This window comes from Aspergillus japonicus, assembly GCF_003184785.1.
Source record: "Aspergillus japonicus CBS 114.51 unplaced genomic scaffold BO86scaffold_66, whole genome shotgun sequence".
NCBI classification, from domain to species: Eukaryota; Fungi; Ascomycota; class Eurotiomycetes; order Eurotiales; family Aspergillaceae; genus Aspergillus; species Aspergillus japonicus.
The window spans coordinates 1-15664 of NW_020291703.1; the positions used below are offsets into that span (position 1 = coordinate 1).

The 15664-nt window shown below is 54.0% G+C and overlaps 5 protein-coding genes across 5 annotated transcripts; 4 read left to right on the top strand and 1 right to left on the bottom strand.

The window, feature by feature from the left end:
* Positions 1 to 70: 70 nt before the first annotated feature.
* Positions 71 to 859, top strand: BO86DRAFT_403258 (uncharacterized protein; the record flags this gene model as incomplete). The annotated part of the gene is made up of 2 exons (XM_025673923.1): positions 71 to 283; positions 716 to 859. The coding sequence occupies 2 exons, from the start codon at positions 71 to 73 to the stop codon at positions 857 to 859; spliced, it is 357 nt and encodes a 118-aa protein (XP_025523730.1).
* A 418-nt stretch (positions 860 to 1277) lies between these two features.
* On the bottom strand, positions 1278 to 2858 carry BO86DRAFT_291384 (uncharacterized protein; the record flags this gene model as incomplete). The annotated part of the gene is made up of 1 exon (XM_025667384.1): positions 1278 to 2858. A coding segment is annotated over one exon (1581 nt), but the record flags the coding sequence as incomplete, so codon positions are not given.
* Positions 2859 to 4116: 1258 nt separating this feature from the next.
* On the top strand, positions 4117 to 6592 carry BO86DRAFT_458861 (alpha/beta hydrolase family protein; the record flags this gene model as incomplete). Its single annotated transcript, XM_025677322.1, has 3 exons — positions 4117 to 4145; positions 4218 to 4493; positions 4570 to 6592. 3 exons carry the CDS (start codon positions 4117 to 4119, stop codon positions 6509 to 6511), a joined length of 2247 nt encoding a protein of 748 aa, XP_025523732.1. The 3' UTR covers positions 6512 to 6592.
* Positions 6593 to 9867: 3275 nt separating this feature from the next.
* On the top strand, positions 9868 to 11592 carry BO86DRAFT_403261 (uncharacterized protein; the record flags this gene model as incomplete). Its single annotated transcript, XM_025673924.1, has 2 exons — positions 9868 to 10684; positions 11342 to 11592. The coding sequence occupies 2 exons, from the start codon at positions 9868 to 9870 to the stop codon at positions 11590 to 11592; spliced, it is 1068 nt and encodes a 355-aa protein (XP_025523733.1).
* Positions 11593 to 12890: 1298 nt separating this feature from the next.
* Positions 12891 to 13967, top strand: fleA (fucose-specific lectin FleA; the record flags this gene model as incomplete). Its single annotated transcript, XM_025676168.1, has 4 exons — positions 12891 to 13076; positions 13125 to 13362; positions 13404 to 13518; positions 13570 to 13967. Coding segments are annotated over 4 exons (921 nt in total), but the record flags the coding sequence as incomplete, so codon positions are not given.
* Positions 13968 to 15664: the final 1697 nt, after the last annotated feature.

Sequence of the window (15664 nt, forward strand, 5' to 3'; positions counted from 1 at the left end):
GCTTGCGTCCTTGCGAGGCCAGTTGGCGGCGGCCTCCCACCAGTTGGCTCCGCGGGGCGGCCCAGTTCGTATGGCGGTCGCACCATCCCCCGGGAGGCCAGTTGGCGGGTCGCACCTTCCCCCGTGGAAGGCCTTGGGTGGCGGCGAGGTGGCCACCGGCAGCGGGGGGGGCCAGTTGGCGGCGGCGGGGAGGCCCAGTTTGTATGGGGGAGGGCGCCCCCTGGGAATCACGCCCGGACCACCGAGCGTTTGCCCACCACGCTCGGGCCCGGCGGGGGCCGGGGTATCAAGTCTATATACAAATAAAACAATTGGCCAGTTGGCCTAGCCAGTTGGCCTATTTTTCCTCTGTAATCCTGATCTTCACGTAGTCTATAGATCCACGTAGATTTCTTCCCCGCGTAGCTAACTGGCGGCGTCGGTGGCCACCGGGCATACTTTACCTCTATACCTACCTTGCGGCGTGTCGTTCTCCTACCGGCGGCCGCCGCGTTCGCCAGTTGGCACGCGGTTCAGCGCCCAGGTCCGTTCTCAGTGTTCCTCACCGGGCAGCTGTGAGGCTACAAAAGGGAGATGATCGAACCAGGCAAGAATTCCATTTTTGGGGAGAAAAGGGAAGAGGAAGGCCCTGCGGGCCTTCGCTCGGAGTTAAGTATATATATAGGACAACGGGTGCCCAAGGCACCAGTGGCTAGCCACCTGACAGGCCGCCAAGGCGCCTGTCAAGAGCCTGGACGAGGACACCCTGGTCTTTGGAATGGCCCAAAGCTACGATGACACCGATCCGGAGGAGCAGCCGCTATCTACCTTCGACTTGAAGTTCCACGACGAGAGCTTGAACCAATGGACTCGGTGGTAAGTGCCTTATAACAAGGAGCCCCTGTTTCCACTTAGCGTCACCGGAGACCTCGGGGAGAAGATCAGGGTGGAGTCTTTGCCGTGGGATTTCTAGGCCCCAGGGATTCCCCATTTCCCATCTTTAAGAACGGAATCTGTCCTTTCAATCTATACTTTACAATAAATCGCAAATAATACAGTCCTTCCTGTGAAGAATTTGACAATTGCCTAGTTTTACCAACAATACTTCTCTTTTTCGCGATGCTTATTGAATCCGTCCCTTTCAGGAAGGCCGATGGGGACGTGGAGTACCGTTAGACGTCATATATCCCCAGAGTGAAGCGCTGACGTCAAATGTTGATCCGGAATACCATCGAGTCGAGGGACGGAGTCTATCGTTCTAACCCTAAGTACAGGATGCTCATCGTGCCCAAAACACGTCAGAACACTTTGACCTCTGCCAGTCCCACGTTGCCTGTTGTGGAACTCACAGAAGTGACTCTGACTGTCAGAGCGTGGACTGACCTCTGCTCGAAATCCACCCGATTCGGTTCACCATAGTCGGAGAGGGCAGCAAAGGCAGTACTGCTGCCATCATCAAACTCCACCACACCCCCCGTGACTTGATCTAACGTGTTCGGTCGATCGAACAGGTAAACCTGGGAGATCGTCTGCGGCGAGTCCCACTCTAGTCTCCACCAGCTGCCTTCCCTCCCACCCACCGTGGCCCACTCCATCGATGCATCCCCAGGATACCCCCCAACCCGGCCATCAACCGCCTTAGCAGCCGACTGCTCACCTGCAGCATTCTCCGACGAAGCCGTGATATTGCTCGCCCGTGGCGCAACATCCTCCCCCGGCACCACAAACAAGCTCACGCGTGTCGGCGTGCTTTCCACGCCCTCATCACCGAACACCACCAGTTCAAACCCCAGCGTCTCGCCAACCTGTACCCCTGCCACTGTGACAGTGGCCTTCGGGCTCTCAGCAGCCTCCACCTGCACCTGTACCCCCTCCACCTGCTTCCAACGATACTGCAACGCGCCGGTACTCCCCTCCCCGGTCAACTCAACTGTCTCACCGGCCCTCACAAATCCCCAGCGGCCCCCCAGCCCCCCAGCCCCATTGTCCTTGGCCACAACCTGCGCACTAGCAACCACTGTCCCCGGACTCGATGACACAACAACCTGCCTCGCCAACCACCCCTCTTCGTTACCTCCCTTACACCCCCCATCGTCCCGACAAGTCCGCCAATCGCTCAAGGCATACGTATAGAACACCAACTGCTTCTCCACCAACTCCGCGCCCCGCACATTCCCACTCTGCGGCAGTGCGTCCAGAACCGGATACCCCATGTACCCGACCACCTCCGTATTCCATTTTCCCTTGGCCGCGCAGTCCTGCGCGGCTGCTTGCGCGAACCGGGCGGTCGCGAGATGGTCGCTGTGATCCGACCAGGAACCACCTTCCGGGGGGCTGGTGGCATCGAAGTCCCGAGTGAAGTCGAGGGTGTTCACGCGGACGGGGTTGAAGGAGGCGATGGCCGCGCTGAGGGTCGAGACAAGGGTGTCTCTTGTATATGTGCTTTCTTGAGCAGGGTTTAGGCTAGACATGGAGGGGATTTTGTCTTGCCAGAGCTGTTGGAGGCTTACGTTGCCCGTGGTGGGGAAACCTTCGCCGTGCAGATTGCCGTCGGGGAGTTGAAGGAAGGCGAGGGAGATGGATGGGTTTGCGGCGAGGGTGTATAACGGGATTGAGTGAATGGTGTCAGGGACGGAAAGAGTAGACTCGGTCCATGTGTTGGGGGCGTTGGCCATGCGCGCGTAGGCGGCCAGGGAACCGGCTTGACGCGACGTCCAGTAGGAGGATGGGTCCCCTGCATCGCCGGCCGTAAGGAAGATTGTGCGTGCTGGGGTGGAAGGAGTCGTCAAATGGATGGTATGCAGAAGGTCTGGCGAGAGGAAGAGCAGGTCGTCATCTTGGTGGGCTACAATGTTTAGGGTTTGAGATGTGGTGAGAGGAGTAAGGAGGGTCAGTGGCAGCGTCAGTGTCGAGAGTGCGCGTAGATGCATATTCACGGTGGAATGGTTGTTGTATGCCAGAGGCTGTGTGAAGTGGTGATGTTCTTATAGCTTGCTGTGTCTGAGTTGTGTTTTGTTTTGAAGCATTCCTCGCATGGACTGTCGATCCCGGAATGTTGGATCGTCCACCATGAGATCATGGCAGGAGCGGAAGACCAGGGGCAACTTTATGGTGAATATCAGCGGGAAGGACTTGGAACAGAGCGGCATATGAACTTTTCGCCGGGATTTTGCCCAACAAATGTCTGAAGATATTTCTTCTTGATTATGTTCCCCATGGTACCTATATTCGGAGCATACACCCAAGAATAAACCCTTCCCTTGATGGGCTCCGTTGCACGATGAGAACAGAGAGAGAGCCAATAGCATAATCCAGTTGATTCAGTACAGTCTGATACTTATGGTGAATATATCATCAATCGTCTTTGTACCTCAAACAGGTATATCATACCGAAAGTCAACCGCCACGATTACCACTCTCAAACATACCGATCCGCCTCACATTGACAATTTCGATACCACTTTGTCTCATATTGTGTCCTGGGCGTATCAACTAGCTGGATAAAGGACTGCTGGGCCTCTTCTACCGACAAACACGCGAACTGTCTCCAAGGATTGCATTTAACCTTCTCCTAGACGCCACGGAATCACATTAGTATGGTTTCCTCAACGTGGTTTGTGGGCAACCGGCTGGCAATCCTGAGCCTGCTCGCACCGGTTGCAGTGCATTGGTTCTCCGATTACCTCTCAGTTGAAGACATGTAAATGCTCTTTCTTGCTGAAGGCATCTTTGAGAGACATTCTGTTGTGCTTGCTGTGGGAGACTCGTGCGTAGTATTATGCTTATAGCAGGGGACAGGAAAGATCCATGGGTGTCACGTGAAAGATACCGATAACACCTTATCGTTCGAGGCTTAAAGCAGCACGCGCAGCTTGATAAGCGCGCCGCAGCCACACGGGAACAGAATGGCATCATTGCATTGCATAATTTACAAGTGCTGATTATGCATGCTCTTCGCATTCGCGGTGTTACATATAGCTCGCTAACTCGGGTTAGGCCAGGTGCCCCCGCACGGTCAGACCATCAGCGTCGGAGCTCCGGTCGATGGCCGCCAGGCAACTATTATTTAAGACGAACTTCCCCTCACTACACATCGCTGACTGGCGTAGCATCACCTCGACCGACCCCCCCTCCAAAATGCCAGCCCTGAAGAAATTCACCCCAGAGTATGTCCTTGCCGTGATCAAGTGTAAATTGGAGAGCAAAATTGTGTTAACTCTTTCGGGACCGCCCAACAGACTCCTAGTCACCGCTCCAAGGACCTCGGAAGCAGTTCCGAACGATGACGGAGAATTCGCGCTCTACACCGTTTCGACCTACGATCTCGCAACACACACCAGCTATACAGACGTCAACATACTTGACCTGGGAACAGGAAAGTCGACTCGATACAGCAACAACCCCAAGGAAAGTTCGTTCCGTTGGCTGCGGGGTTCGTCGCTGCTGTGGGAGCGGGAGGGCGAGAAGAACAAGGACACCGAGCTGTGGATTGGCGACGCTGACAGCACTATACGGTACGGTTCAAATCTATCCTATCGAGTGAGCCATCAAGAAAGCAGAGTATTGAACGTGGTGTCGTCACCCATCCAGACCTTATCTCGCCGGTAGCATCGACGCGAAGTTGAAGGACGTCAGAACTAAAGTCTTGGACAACGGGGACATTGCCTTCGTCTTCACCGCGCCGGCGGATGCCGATCAGAACCTATATAACACAGCAAAGATCGAGAAACCGCCGACGACTGCTCGCGAATGGGCGCATGGTCGTCCCAGAAGCTGGGATACATATGTCGACCAGTATCGCTCGGTCATTTGGTTCACGGTGCTGAAACTAGATGACGAGACCAAAAAATGGCACCTGCCTCCGGCTGGCCCAATAAATGCGCTACGAGATACCGGGCTGGCGGTGCCCTTCTATGCCGACTCGTCCAGCGTCGCGGAGCTAAGCATCTCAACATATGGGATTATCTTCGCCACAAGCGAGCCCGGAAATACGGAATGGATCCAAACGCAGCGGTCGCTATATTTCCTCCCATTGTCAACATTTGAGGAGACCGAAGTCGCGCCCCTGAGAAAGATTTGTGTTCCAGGTCATGCGAACGTGGTTTCGACCCCGACCTTCGCGCCCAAGGGCCCCCTGGCTGCGTTCCTTGTGGACCAGGACAGCGAGGAATGGTCGTATAAGACTATAGGGCTTGTGGACGTCGACACTTTGAGCGTCATCTTTCTTCTACAGACGGTCGACCTCGCGGATGGGAGTCAGTGGGATGTCTTCCCGGACGCGATTGTGTGGGCGAACGACGGCACCAATTTGTATCTAATTGCCAATTCCCAAGCTCGGGCTCGGGTCTACCAGGTGGGTATTCCCCTATCTTCCCGAGAGAAGCATCAAACCGTCATCCCCAGGGAGCTAAGCATACCTGGCTCGGTGTCCGCGCTGTATCGTCTCAGCGACCTCGACACCGAAACCCGCCTACTGGCCACGTCCTCTTCGTTCATCGACCAGGGGCTATTCTCGATCGTCACGCCTCTGACCGGCGTTGATGGCCAATCCGAGAACAGCAAAATAATCTACACGTCGTCCGACTACGGTGCCTACTTCGGCATCTCCTCCAAGCAAGTCGAATCCATTACCTACGCCGGTGGACCCGACGGCGAGACCCCCGTACAGTGCTGGATCCTGAAGCCCTCCGATTACGAACCCACCTCGCCCACCAAGCACCCCTTATTCATCCTCATGCACGGCGGCCCCAGCTCCGCCATGAAAGACGCCTGGACCTGGCGGTGGAATGCGGCCCTCGTCGCAGAACAGGGCTACATCGTCGCGATTCCCAACTTCACCGGCTCGGATTCCTTCGGGAGGGAATTCACGCGCGCGGTCTCGCGCCAATGGGGCGGCCACCCCTACCACGACATCGAGCGCTGCTTCAGCTGGGTCGAAAACAACCTGTCCACAAAATGCGACACCGACCGAGCTGTGGCCGCTGGCGCCAGCTACGGCGGCTACATGGCTTTGTGGGTGGCGGGCCAGCCGCTGGCCCAGAAGCTGAAAGCAATCGTCTGCCACGACGGGGTCTTCGACGTCGTCGCTGAGCTGCTGGGGGACGACCTGGCGCAGAAGCAGGAGCTCACCCGCTCGTTTGGGTCGCCGTTCTTCACCGATGCACCCTCGGCGGATCAAGACCCTCCCAGCGCCAAGGAGCTCTGGCGGAAGTGGAATCCCGTTGAGTACCTGACCAATTGGTCGACGCCAATGCTCATTATTCACTCCGACAAGGATTTCCGGTGCCCCAGTACCGCTGGGTGGGCGGCGTATGCCGCGTGCCGGTTGAAGGGAATTGAGACGCGGCTGCTGAATTTTCCGGATGAGAATCACTTTGTGCTCGGTCGGGAGAATAGTCTGGTCTGGTGGAATACCGTACTTGCGTGGTGTAATAAGTTCGTGGGGATTTCAGGGGGGCCGAAGCTGGAGCAGGCGCGTAGCGAACCCCGGTGGCTGGGAGAATCGAAGACGGGGAGGATCGTCAATGTTTAGAGTGCATCAAGAACGAAAGAGATATCATACCAATTTACGCAGGCTTCTAGGAAGCCATAATGACAGTTGAGATGCCAGTACAGTGACTGCTTCATAAGTAGGTAGTAAGACGAAAAGCCCGAGGACTCGCTCGTACACTCTGGAAGGATACCACGTCCCGTACAGGGATGAGGAAGGATAATGAAACAGTATCAATTTCGTTGCCTAAAAAGACTGCTGGCTATGAGGCTATTCAGGCAAGGAAAAAAAAGAGAGAGGGAGAGAGGGAGGGAAAGAGGGAAGGGGTATGGCGCCACCGCACAACCGCTTGCTCCATGAGAAAGGTGCCAACCACCTCCTCCTCCCTGCCGCCACAGTAGGCACCGGGGGTGGAAGGCTGGGCTGGGGCATTGACACTAATGAGAAGTTGAATGCTCCCGTAGGGTTAGCTTTCCCGATAATGTATGGGTGAGGAAAAAAGTGGCTTTGATAGTGAGGGGCGATAAGGAAGGAAGCTCTTTGACTTCTCAACGAACGTGTTAATGGTACTATGTGGATCAAGTGGTGGTGGGGAGAATGAGGCTGGCTCCGAGATTTCCCTGCCACGTAACCGCCGTCCTCGTATGGGCCACCTTTACGGCGACAATATGCTGGTTGCAAGGTGACGATATCGGAGAGCCCAGATAATCCCCGGTCTACGCTATAGGCTCGCTTGCTGGGTCACGAGAGTATCACAAAGTATGTATAGTGTTTCTAGAATTTTACCACCAGTGTTGCTCGGCCTTGGTTTGGGGTACTCGTTACAGCGTTGATGCAAAGTCGTGGCAGTTAGGGCATACACCCCTCCCATACTAAGTATGTGACCAGCAGACCCAGAACAGGAATCCTGTGCGAAGCAAGCCCAGTTCTACAACAGAACGAAACAACGCACCTCTATCGAGGTCCACCACATTTTGCATGAACTCAGGGAGCCCTGGTGGCGCACCGACTAGGCTACCGGCAAACAGGATTTGTCTGCCACCGCCTTTCCCAACGGCAAACCAAGCCGGTCACGTAGCTGATGCGTATGCGGACATGTATAGTATAATTGATTTACTTAATCAGAAAAGTCGGTCATATCTAGAATAAATAACTTAATACTGCTTAACCCATCTCCTTGTCTCGAATTATCCCAGCCATCCCAGCCATCCCGTCCTCGTTTTTCTAGCGGTGTAGACTGAGCGCGGACGGATCTGTAATTTGCAAGGAGAAAGAGGCATTAGTCACCCGCTCGAATCATCTGAAGAAATTGGAAAAGAGCAGCTTGGTCCATCTTTTTACCTCGAATACCAGCATCGAGGTCACTTCTTGTAGCGAATACCTATTTTGACCGCCAGCAAACCCGAAAATCCTGATGCCGGCTTGAAAGAGTTCCAAGACGGTGTGGAAAACGGCAGTCGTCTCTTCGATAAGAATGGCCAGGTGGTTCAGTGTCCTTATGACGTGTTCGACGGTGGGGGAAATAGCGCGGTGATCGGAAGGAACGAGAATAGCCAGAACTGGAAAGACAATGGTGGGCATGGCGAGTGTGGAAGTGCTGACGCTTCCGCTAGGAGAGGGACAGAGGGAGAGCGTGATGGTTACAGAAAGTAAAGAGAAGTCCGTGAGGCGAAGAGGATAGGCAAAGATGATAGGAGAAGAGAACTCGGGAGTCTCATATACAGAAGAAGACAAACGAGCCTAGCCCGTTTTAGTCACGCGCGGTCAGGGATAGAACGACAACAAGATAGCGAGGCAGTTTCAATCGCGAAGGTCCAGCGGTGGTGAAGCCGGCCTAGTGCGGTTCGCTACGAAGGTGATTCTCCAAATCCAAGAGCCCCCGGCAATGCCTTCTCCCCGAAAGTCCTTTTTAACCAAGAACCAGCACATATCCATTGCAGGTCTTTGAATATCTCCCTTTTATTAGTGTTTTCGGCCACGGCCCTTTGACTGAATTGTCAGAGGAGCCTGTAGGTATCATGATCTCAGGAACCTGGCAGGTTGCCTGCAGCCAGCTCTACTACACTCAGTGTAACGACCATGTCCACAAAGCCATTCCGGGACGTGGATCAACGATAATTTCAGGCTACGTGAGGCTTTCTAAAGTAGAGGCTCAGCATCACCATGATGGGCGGCAAGCAGGCGGACCAGCGGGGCCACAAAGGCGGGAATACCCCATCCTCGCGAGCTCACAGCACCCCTTAAGCATGCAGCCCAAGTACACACAACCAATTCGGACAAAGGAAAAGGCATGAAAACTTATAGTGGTAGGAATCGAGCAACGTGTGGGAGAATACAAAGGATAGGTTACGCTAGTGATGGGAAACAAGGACATCCATTCATAGAGTGAGACAATGTAGGCAGGCTCTGCGCAGAGCCTTCCTCCGCACCATGTAGTTATTGTACATATTGACCAGCATGGTGTCATGGGTGCCCCAGGCACTCGTGGGCCGATGCCTTACAGGCCGCCAAGGCGTCTGTCGCGTCTGTCACCGAGCTACAACTCCAGCTGGGTCAGAGGTCACCCGTACCCGTATTGATACCGCATGGGTGGATGGGGACTGTACTGTACCCGAGCTACCAGGTGGTCAGGCAGACACAATGCAGATGAGGAACCGTTGTGGCGTTGCTTGACGGGCGAAGGCGCCCGTCGGGTCACCAGCCACAGATGACTAAGCCATACGTGGCAGTCTACGTTAAGTTATATGTACATCCATAGTTCAGAGATAGTTCAAAGCGAAGGGAGAGTTAGCCTTCCTTCTATCTCTTTTTACTCCATGAATGGAATTCTGGCCTGGTCAGCTTTGTCTTTTTCCATCCTCATAGCCATTTCTTTGTACTGCAGAGCATGGTGTGGTAGACAAAGGCTGGCGCAATTGTATGCAAGCCCCGACAAAGCTGTCTCCTTAGGCTTTGCTACTGTCGCAACCCTGATGTGCAAAGAAATATTCTGCTTGCAAACCGAATGAGTTCTTTTCTCCACCAACATTGCAAGTATCCTCTGAGAATCACCTCCAATGTGAGTCTCATTTCATTGTATTATATCCGCTCATCACGGAGGGCAACTACAGCGTGAAGGAGATGTCCAGACCAAGCAAATCAACTTTTATGTAATCAAAAGGAGCTTTGATATATGCACGTCAGTTAGTGAGTATCCCCGCCAAGTGTGAAAGAAATCCGACCGGCGACGCCAGCTAAGAAAACAAAGCAAGGGGTCATCCGTCAGGTTTATATAAGGCCGCACCTTTTCTCCTCTCTGCCTACCTGGCATCTCACAATCCCACATCCTTTTTCTCTACCTCAGAGCACCCAGGAAACACACCGGATCGATTAACAACCAACCTTTCGAGTTACCCAACATGTCTCCGCGAGGCGGTTCTTATATCCTGCATCTGAGCGCACTTGGCGCCGATGCGGCCAGCCCATGCGAGCTCGGCCAGATCGTGACAGACCCTCTTTCGCCAGGGACCACGGTGGTTTCCAGTGTCAGTGGTGCAGACCTGCAGGAGAAGTACCCGGCGGTCGATGTAGTCACTCAAACGGCCTGGAGCCGGAAGATCTTTCAAAGCAGGCCCCAGACGAGCTTCTCCATTTCCGTGGGGACGCAACCGCCACGTACCCCTGAGTTTGGTGGATTCATGCAGCGTCCTTTTGCAAGGGGTATGCACCCAGCCGAGCCAAGCTTCGGTGGACTCCGGTATAGTCCTTCAGGGAGACACCAGCCCTGGTCCAGCCCCTTTGACCATCCGCGAGCCAACCGATGGGGGAATGATCCTTTTTGGGACGCGCCCGAACCCGGAAACCATTTCTGGGATGACCCCGTCCCGATTCCCAACTCTCCGCGCACGGGCACGGATATTGAACTTTCCAGCGACCGCGTAGAGGTTCATTGCCTCCGGCACTTCCCATCTCCGGAGGAAGTCAAATGGCGCCTCGAGGATTCGAAATCTGAACAGGACCGCGACCGATCTTCCCACTGGACGTCGTGGCTGTCGAGCAAGACAACCTATTACATGGTCATCGGGGTACAACGTGCGCATGATATGTCCTACAAGATCACAGAATGGGAGAGCGGAAACGCCTCTTCGGAACGATCCGCAAAAGAGGCAGGATCCGTGACCATCGCCTATAAGCTACTCCAGATCAACGTGGACAGCTCGGGCGGGGTTGCGCTCAGTGACTATACTCCTGGCCGGCTTTCCCGGGCTGTCCTCTTTTAGGGCTGGCGCCGTCTACATATTCCGTGCCACGGCGAGATCGTGAAAACCCTCGTATCCTAACACTTTCTTTACAAATATGACAATATGACAAGATAACAAAAAATGTGACCTACAGTTTGAGACTCTGTGCATCGTAGTCAAATGTGTATAAATTTCCCGGGAGATGAAACGAATAAGAAACTATAGGCATTGCGGCCAGGTACCGCGGGAATTTAGCGGGGTTGAATGGCATGGCATGTTCTTCACGCATCGGAACAGCGGCACGGGGATCAAGACGCCCAGTGAGGCTGAGGCCCACACTAAGCCTCTCCCTTGAACTTGACCCACAGTTCTAGCGTGCTAGCATACCAAGAATGACGCCAATATGAGGGACATTGACTAGATGGCAGAGCTATCGTTCGTCCATGGCACTATACCTCACTAGACTTGAGTAGCTTCGGAGCCTTCTGCGCCGCCTGCCAGAGAGCATCGGCTCCGCCTAGATATAAGTATACTATCGAACAAATCCCGTTTATGATCCCAATCAAACCTCTCTTGCTTCACTTCTCACCATTGCTTGCAACACATGTGCAAAGTGCTTACCAAAAGCCCATATTGACCATGACACCCAAAGCCAGCCTTTCGGACAGCGCGACCGCCGACGAAGTCCGCACCTACATCATCCAAGCCCTCGTCACCAAGCACGATGTGACGGTGGACTTGGCCACAAAACAAGCCGCTAACTGGGACATCGGTCGCGGCTCCGAACTCCGAGCCGCGACCATCGACCACCAACGTGTGTTTGGCGATAATGTCGGGCTGTGCCTGCATCGCGCGATCAGGGAAGATGAGGTCACCCCGGGCAGGATTCCATCGCGACGCTGAGTTGGTATATTGCGGGGGCAATGGCGGGGATGATGGCGATTGAGCTTGCCGCAAAGAATGCAACGCGGGGGACATGGTAGGCAATGGGTAGCGTTTGATATGTCAAGAGTCTACGTATCGATGCAAGGGCGGGTGGCGAGAACTATGGGTGGGCGCCATTGGAGAAGGCAGATGGTGTATCTATACAGCGTTAAACAGATCCTCCATTTGCCCAGACGTTGATAACACATTAAATCTATCAGCAGACCTTGTTACAAGGCCTTTTGAAAGCCCCATTGTTGAACTCATGGTAATGATCTTTTTGCGTGCTCAAAGCTCGCAGCTTTGGGTGCTTCTCGTCTTGGCGACACAAAAATCTAAAAACGTGCCAAGCTATGCCACGAGACACCATACTCTCCTCGATCTACCGCCTCATTGCCCTTTGTAGTACTGCTTAAAGCCCTGGTAAAGGAATAAATAGACAGCCTGGAGGCGTCAAGGCTTAGACAAAGTACGGAAGACCAACACGGGTGCGCTAGCCCCGAAACGGTCGCTTCCTTGCCCTAATTCGTTGTCTGAGGCTACTGCGCAAGGTAAATTTCTACGATCTGACAAAGCTGATGATTGCATGCTGCCAACCCCTTAAGCTATCCTACCAAAAATAGGGATCAAGCCAGATTCGAGTGGCGCACTACTACGCCGAGTATCTAAATGTAAAGGAGGGCAGCCACCGACTGACCCGCTCGTCAATGCTTGAAGAGCACAATGACTCCCAATTGAACACTCGGACACACGAACCATTATTGCTAAGTCAATGTGCCGCAATTATTGGACTCTGTAAAACCGTTTGTTGCATGAAAGGAAGTTATGTGTGGCGATGAGATGAGGGCTGTGCGATACCATGTCGCAGTTATTGCGCGTTATGTCCTCCGAAGCGGGCCAAATGGGTGCGACCTGCAACGAAAACGTTGATAATTCCATCCCGGACCTTCCGCATCTTTGTCACTGTGGCACAATGACCACGCTATCCATCCCCGTGGGGTGAGGGTCAGAGCGTTTACCAGGAAACATCTGTGTAACCACGGCCAGATATAAGAGGACTAACAAGCCCGGACCAGCACACACTCTCAGTACAGAGCATCCAAGCATTCTCTGCTTTGCGCAAGTATCTATTCAAACCAGCAAACCGACCAACCGATCTTTGTCAAGACACCTCGCCATGTCGAACGCCGGTGCCCAGGAGATCCGCTTCCGTCCGTGCCCCCCACTTCCGAAACCACCACCCTATCATCTGTGATGCTCACATAGGCTAACAGCAACCAGGCTGCGCCATTGCCGCTGTCGGGTCCGAGGATAACTTCCAGGTTTACACACAGGACACCAACGGCCGTATCCGCGAGACTCGCTTCCACGACGGCCAGTGGTCCGGTGGTTCCCAGCACGACGTGGTCGCGCAGGCGATCCTGGGATCTCCTATCGCCGCTGTTTGTCGGACCTCCGACACTGTGAGTATCAGGTCCCCTACCAGCTGCCTTACATTGCACTACTGAAAGTACCAGGTGAATCTGTTCTTCATCGGAGAAGACCGCGTTGTGAGGGAGGTCTACCGTGACAACCACGGAAGATGGCACGAGGGATCTCTCAACCGCCACCAGATCAAGGTGGCGCCTTACTCGATGATGGCGGCGTGCTGCCACCGCGGCAAGGACACCACCCACCTCCGCGTCTATGTGCAGATGCAGGATAACACTATCCAGGAGTTGGGTCAGGATGGTGAGTCGGCCTTCTCCGGTCGCGCGCACGCATTTATCTAACAAGTTCATCCGCAACAGACGAGAAACACGGCTGGTCGAAGATGACCAACCTTGGCCGCGCCCTACCCGGCAGCGGCCTCGCCTGCGTGAGCCCTAGGAGCTCCGACTCGCACGACTCCGCCATGAAGATTCGGTAACTGGCTCCACATTATTGCCACCTTGTCAAATGCTAAGCCAATCATAGTGTCTACCACCAGAAGGACGACCTCAGGCTCCGCGAGAAGCTGTACGACGGCCGCCAGTGGAAGGACGGAGAGTTCTCCGTCTCCCAGGCCCCGCCTCGCACAGATCTGGCGGCTACCGTCTTCCACAACGACCGCATCCGTGTCTACTTCGTCCATGAGGATAACCAGGTGATGGAGATGGCGTGTGACGATGACAAGTGGCAGCGCGGCGGCTTCCGCCAGCAATGCGTGCCCGGCAGTCAGGTCGCAGCCCTCGCCTTCAGTCGCAGGGAGGTCCAGCTTCGTATCTTCTTCCAGAGCGGGAAGCATGTTACTGGTGTGACTGAGTGGAAGTACGAGCGCGAGTGGAAGCAGGGCAAAGAGGCGCTTCCTCCTGCTTAGCTGGGATATGTGAACGCCAGACTACTTTTCTTGCTGGGTGCTCTTAGGGTTGTTCTTCGAGATGCCCTAGGATCTCGGTACGCCTGCCAAAGCCACTAGGACCTGTGTATGAGTAGTCTTTGGGGGATTTTCACACTGCGTGTGTTGACCCACGCACTATGCTGTCTTTACTTTGAGTATCGCGGTCTTGGTAGTCCAACTGCATTTTTTGGAGATTAGGAACAGTTGAAATTTGATTTCAGTATTGGATGTCTCGGAATGTAGTCATATAGCTGCAAAGGCCTTTCGATGCCAATCGTGGCTCCGTGACGGTAGTAGGAGTCCTCCATAGAGCCTTTTCCCTCGCCTCATTGCATCACTGGGTGAATACATGCCACACATTTTTACCAGAGGAGAAATATAATCAAAACATCAGTCTAAAAAAAATACTGCCGTTTCCAAGACCAGAAGACCACAGTGCAACTGTCGTCCCAGCAACGTGTCATACACACAAAGTCTGTCGCGAGGCAATAGACTTGACCAACGTGCAAACCGAGGCCACTGCCAAGCCGATATACATCAAAGCGTTTTCGAACTCATCGTTCCACTGAGCCACAGCACCTCCCCAGCTCGCGCCGAACCCAGCAGCCGTTTCGATACGCGTCTTGACAATAGCCAATTTTGCTTGCTGCCCGCTTTCTGATCCATTATATCACGCCGAGGCCGAAACTCAGAGAGGGAACGAACGTCACCGTTATCATGGTTGCCTTGAAGCGCTTTTTCACGGGACAGCTGAGACTTTTCTTCTCCGCCTCGTTGTTCAGGATCACGCCGGCGAGGAATCCGGCGCCAACCAGAACCTAGCTCTGGAAAGTATAAGGATCGGTGTCTTTCAGTACTACATAGAGTAAGGTGGCTGGGATGGCCACCAGCATATCCGGCCACCCCGGTTCTTCGCCAGCAATGGCTTCACAACGCCATCTGACAGCAATGTTGTTGTTGTGGTGTAGTAATACACGGCGTCGATGAATGTATTATACCACAGACGTGAATTCTAGCCTATTGGCAAGATCTATAAGTCTTTAGGGTTCTTCGTTGCCTCAATGACTGTTCCGGGCCCTCCTAGGGATGAGGTGTATTGTTTGCTTGTCAAGGCCGTGATGAACTGCACCTCCGATCAGGACCACTGTCTCGGACGTGGAGGGATTCAAGTACGGGGCGGGACATGTTGCGTCTGTAGCAAAGTGTTAGCAGTGGTGATGTGGGCGGGTTTGGCACTGAGACGGCCTACTCTCTGGGCAAACTACCGAGACGGCCATCCCGTCCCCGGTGTTATCGTGTCAAGCACTTTGAAAACCAAGCACAGCTTGTCCGCATCGAAGCCTTGTTGAAGCACCATGACCCCGTCTCCGAGAGCACAAGTCACCAGGGTTGCGTCCACAATTTTCCTCGGGTGACGGGCAAGCTCTACGGCGTGACTAAGATGGTAACCGTGCGCAAAGCGCACATAGCTCAAGCCCTCCGTGCTGGCTAACCGGTCGTAACGTTGAGAGGCAACCATTGACGAGAGGTAAGGCATCCTGTTCCTCGTTGGACTTGTGCCATGTTTCTAGTAATTGTAGGTTTTGCCTCTAGTGAAAGATGCTTTGAGAGGTATACAAACCATATATATGTGGTCCACAGTCAGAAACAACCTATGTGTCACTTTGGTCAACGGCATTGTCGCTTTAATCG